We start from the raw sequence: 4,821 nt of genomic DNA, 5'->3' as shown, positions 1-4,821 counted from the left end.
GTCCCGTCCCGTCCCGTCCCGACCCGTCCCGTCCCGTTCCTTCCCGTCCCATCCCATCCCTTCCCGACCCGACCCGTCCCGTCCTTTCTCTGCGCTGCTGCAGCCACTCCTGAATCTGTTCCCGTGGTCAGGACGCAGTAACACGCGGGATATACCCCACAACCGAAACTTTACTCTGCGCGAAGAGTTATCAGTTCTTTGGGGAATTTAGTTATTCCTTAAGGAACTGAGTTATCAACTGATTAAGCTTTTCGTGACGGTCCCTGCGTCGGTACCCCAACCCTGCCCAGGAGCACGGCCGTGTTGTAGCGTCCCTCTGAGGGAAGGCGTTTTCATTCCATTTTGGAAACTGGGATAGGCGTATACTGAAGTTTTGGGCATGCTGGCTAATTTTAGGTGCTGAACGAGCAAGGTCTGTATCTGAGTCATCTCATAAATCCGCTGATCTTTGGAAGTGCACGAGCTGTTCGATAGGAAAGCCTCGTTTGGTGTTACTGTGTTGGATTAAAGGGGGTGAGCTGGGAGGGATGGCTTTGGTTTCACAACCAGGCATATCAGTGTGAAGTTTGAGTTGTGTAGACATTCCTAATTTGGGCATGTTTGATATTTTAATTTTTTTTAACTGCATGACTTTGCAGAATCCAGTAAGGCTGAATGGGGAGAAGCTGTTTATAAGGAGTCTGTTTCCAGCAGCTTTGCATTCTTTTGTGCAAAGTGAAAGGTGACTGTGCCATCCCTTGTAGCTGTAGCACTGCTGGTGGGGTGCTGCACTGAAGAGAAATTAGACTTTAGCTACCACTTTATGCCAAGTATTCCAGGGCAGTAATCGGCTCTTTCAGCCACCTTCAGGCTGAGTAGTGTTTGCTTAGGCGAGGATTCCCAGACACTCCAGCTGTCCTAAATGAGAAGCAGAGGCTCTAATCTGGGAATGGAAAATACTCTTCATAACTTTGAGATGTGGGAGAATGCAAATCTCCTGGAAGTTCAGGTGTCAGACTGGCTGGGGACAGTCTCAATGAAGCAGCAGTGATTCATATTCTTAGCTCTCAAGGACATCTTTAAAATGTGAGAAAAAATCCCAGAGGCTAGTTAATTACACATTGTGGAAATCGACATTTTTTGAAACTCTTCTAACATGTGTGTGGATCTGAGTTTTTAGTAGTAACTCTGCCAGTGATAAAATAACTTCCTTTTTCTAAGATTATTGTGTGCAGAGAAGACTAAATTTTACTTAAACCTCTGCTCACACAGCTGTAAAGGGGAAGAAATGGTGTATAAGGAGTTATGTTCAGACCTGGGAGACCTTTAAAGCTCTTTTGCTTAAATCAAGTAATTATTACCTTCCCCTTCTTGTGTTTCTGCCTTCTCTCATGTCCTTTTCCCGATCTCTGGTAATGAAAGAAGAAGCCTTTGAAGTGAAACTTGTTTTTCCCTGATCTTTTTCTTCCCCTTTCCAGTATAAATTCAGAGACCTGACCATAGAAGAGCTAAAGAATGTCAGCAAGACCTACCCAAACTTCACATTCTCCATGAACACATACAGTAAGGAGTGATACAGTTACTTTAAGCTAATTGTGAGGATTCTTACTTGCTGCAAATGCAGAGTGTGTGTGGTAGAACCTAAATAGTGTGAATATCTTTCAGTTATGTTCCTGTCTTTATTTTGACTTGCAGTAAAATTTCTCATGCCATGTGACTGTTTCTGAAAGCTCTTCAAAGAGTGCACACACATAACCCTCTGCAATTCATTCACTTCATTTCAATGTGTCAGTAATTATAGAAGATTGATGTTTTCAGTTCTTGATATGGAACACCATTCTCCCCCCATATTTCATGATTGTACTGGAAGCATTTTGATATCTTTAGCTTATAGAGTGTGACTTCCAGAATCCCTCAGCCTGACTGAAAATTCCTGCAATATCAGGATTACCCAGGGCAAGGGATTTTCAGACTAATGATGTGCTTAGTTGTAGCAGTGCAATTTTCCTTAACATTCCATTAAGGAAATATTTAAAGGGAAGGGGGGACCTACACAACATTCTAGTCCTGGCTCTTTCAGGAGCAGTGTATTTGATTTCTGAAAGCAAATCAGTGTTGTATGTTAGTAGCTGGGAATGGGATTGTCATGCCAGGTTTGAAAGGATTTAGTAATTTTTAAAATAACATTTTTAATTTCAGCCTTCAAGGATGGATCCCAGAAGGACCTTCTCAATTTTAGTGGTACTGTTCCAGTGAAATATGGTAAGATAAATCAAATATCATTTTCTTGCCAGTTAAGAATCTAACTGTAAAATGTGCTGGGTGCTGCCTCATGAGAGTGTGCTGTGCAGCTTCTTTACAGGGGGCTAGAAAGGATTTTACATGAATTGGCAGAAGCCACTTCTACTGCATAAACAAGTGCACAGATGCTGAAATAAGATGGCATTAATTAAATAAGTAAATTAACTCTTAAAAAAATAATTTAGGTTGAGACCATGTAGGCAAACTTTGATTCTGATGGAGGTGATGTGAACTCTCTATGCCTGTATAGGCAGTGTCCAAAAAAAACTAGGAGGCTGTATTTTATTCTTAACTGAAAGCCTTTGCAGTCTGAGGTAAAGCTTTTAATAGATGCCACTTTGCACTAGTTGTTAAGCCCTAAAATAAGTATGAAATGGGTGCCTGCAAGAGATTTCTTTGCTGGAAAAAGAGGCCACATTGGCTGATGGAGTATCCTGGGAAGCAAAGCAGCAACAAAGATTTGTATTATTTGTATACAATCAGTAGCACTTCAAGTTGATCCAGACAAGTCTGTTTTTATTAATTAGCCTAAGTAACTCAAGTACTTTGCACTGTGAATCTGGAAAGAGATCTGTCAGGATTTTTTCTCTGCTGTTATGAAGTGTGAAACACATCACACACACACCTGGGCTTTAGTGTCTCTAAGAGTCATAGAAGCATCGAGGTTGGAGGAGACCTCTCAGATCATCGAGTCCAGTCATTAACCTGCCACTCTGCTGGAACCCCTAAACCCTGCACCATATCTATCCTCCAGTGCCAGATCCAGACACCTCTTAAACGCTTCCAGGGATGGTGACTCCACCACCTCCCTGGGCAACCTCTTCCAGTGCCTGAACACCCTAACAGGGAAAACATTTTTCCTAACATCTAATCTGACTCCCCTGTCTCAGCTCAAGGCCATTCCCTCTAGTCCTCTCCCGGCAGCCATGGCAGGAGAGACCATCCCACACTGCCCTACACCCCCCTGTCAGGGAGTTGTAGAGAGCCATGAAGTCATCCCTGAGTCTCTTCTTGAGGCTAAACAAACCCAACTCCCTCAGACCTTCCTCATATGCTCTAGACTTTTTCTGAGCCTCGTTGCCCTTGGCTGGACTCACTCCAGAGCCTCAATGGCCTTTGTAAAGTGAGGGGCCCAAAACTGAACACAGCACTCTAGATGTGACCTCACCAGTGCCGAGTACAGAGGGACACAAACTGCCCTTGTCCTGTTGGCCACACTATTCTTGATCCAGGCCAAGATGCCATTGGCCTTCTTGGCCACCTGTGCACACTGTTGGCTCATATTTGAGCCACTGTCACCAGCACTGTCAAGTCCCTTTCTGATGAACAGCAGCTTGTAATGGCTTTTATTTTGTATTGAACAGGTAATTGCTATAACATCCCTATTCATCTGTGGATTCTGGATTCTCATCCTTTTGCTCCCCCCATTTGCTTTTTGAAGCCTACTGCGAACATGGGCATTTCAGTGGGAAAACATGTTGATGCACATGGCAGGATTTATTTGCCCTACCTGCAGAACTGGAGCCATGTAAGAGGTGGAGTGGCTGACAGGGGAGGGAAGTATTTGGGAATAATGAATGGTATCATATGGAGATCCATGGAGGGGAGTGGGTAGGGTTCAGGGCTTTTGTTTTCCTGCGTATTTTTGTTAATTTTAAATATGCAATGATTATGTAAAGAGGAGCAGAATGTTCTGTCTCTTGAAATTACAGCTTTCAGGAAGTCTGAAGCAATTGGAAAGTTTAAGTGACTTTAAGGAAAATTATTTCAAGCTGAAGGAAAAAGGGACTGACTTCTTTACAAAGCAATGTAAACCTCATGATATTTTGTTGCTGTGTATAGTGAATATTGGACCAACTGAGCATCCCTCAGGAAGGTTTAATGGAAGTTTCAACCTTTTGGGTGTGTCCCTTCAGCAGAACTCTGAAACAGCACAGAGATTCAAAAGCCAGCTCTGGTGCTAAATGATTTTCTGCACTGTATTAAATTACTCACTGAAATATGACTGCCAGGCCAGCAGAAATGATTTAATGAATGCCAGTTTTCTGAAATGGATGGGCCATATTTTACATCATTGATACAAAAATTCCTGTGGGAACTTCTGCTGACCTCACTGTGTGCTTGGCCTGGAGCTGAATTGCCAGAACTCTGGACACTTAAACTCATCTGAGAAGACTGAGCTATCTTTCATTTAGCTATGATTTGTCCCTTTTGTAATACTGGATGTGTCTATACCAAAGACTTCCATATGTTCACAGATGCATTCAAAAAACTATTTGCGCTGGTTATTTCAGTTTTAGAATTCCTATTTTGTTAAATTCCTTTTCTGGAGCTGAATTGCCAGAACTCTGGACACTTAAACTCATCTGAGAAGACTGAGCTATCTTTCATTTAGCTATGATTTGTCCCTTTTGTAATACTGGATGTGTCTATACCAAAGACTTCCATATGTTCACAGATGCATTCAAAAAACTATTTGCGCTGGTTATTTCAGTTTTAGAATTCCTATTTTGTTAAATTCCTTTTAATCCCCTGTTTGGA

The 4,821-nt window shown here is 42.4% G+C and overlaps 1 protein-coding gene across 1 annotated transcript in view; it reads left to right on the top strand.

Annotated features, from left to right (window-relative positions):
* Nucleotides 1-1,460: 1,460 nt before the first annotated feature.
* UEVLD (UEV and lactate/malate dehyrogenase domains) overlaps nucleotides 1,461-4,821 on the top strand; it is a 14,360-nt gene continuing 10,999 nt past the window's right edge. Inside the window, exons 1-3 of the mRNA XM_009083518.1 lie at nucleotides 1,461-1,542; nucleotides 2,179-2,241; nucleotides 3,645-3,808. Of these exons, the coding sequence (XP_009081766.1) occupies nucleotides 1,530-1,542; nucleotides 2,179-2,241; nucleotides 3,645-3,808 (240 nt within the window). The 5' untranslated portion in view covers nucleotides 1,461-1,529. The remainder of the gene's footprint in view (nucleotides 1,543-2,178; nucleotides 2,242-3,644; nucleotides 3,809-4,821) is intronic.

Source organism: Acanthisitta chloris, unplaced genomic scaffold, assembly GCF_000695815.1.
Source record: "Acanthisitta chloris isolate BGI_N310 unplaced genomic scaffold, ASM69581v1 scaffold13051, whole genome shotgun sequence".
Classification (NCBI taxonomy): domain Eukaryota; kingdom Metazoa; phylum Chordata; class Aves; order Passeriformes; family Acanthisittidae; genus Acanthisitta; species Acanthisitta chloris.
Note: the sequence above shows the minus strand (reverse complement) of the source record. Positions and strands in the feature narration are given on the sequence as shown.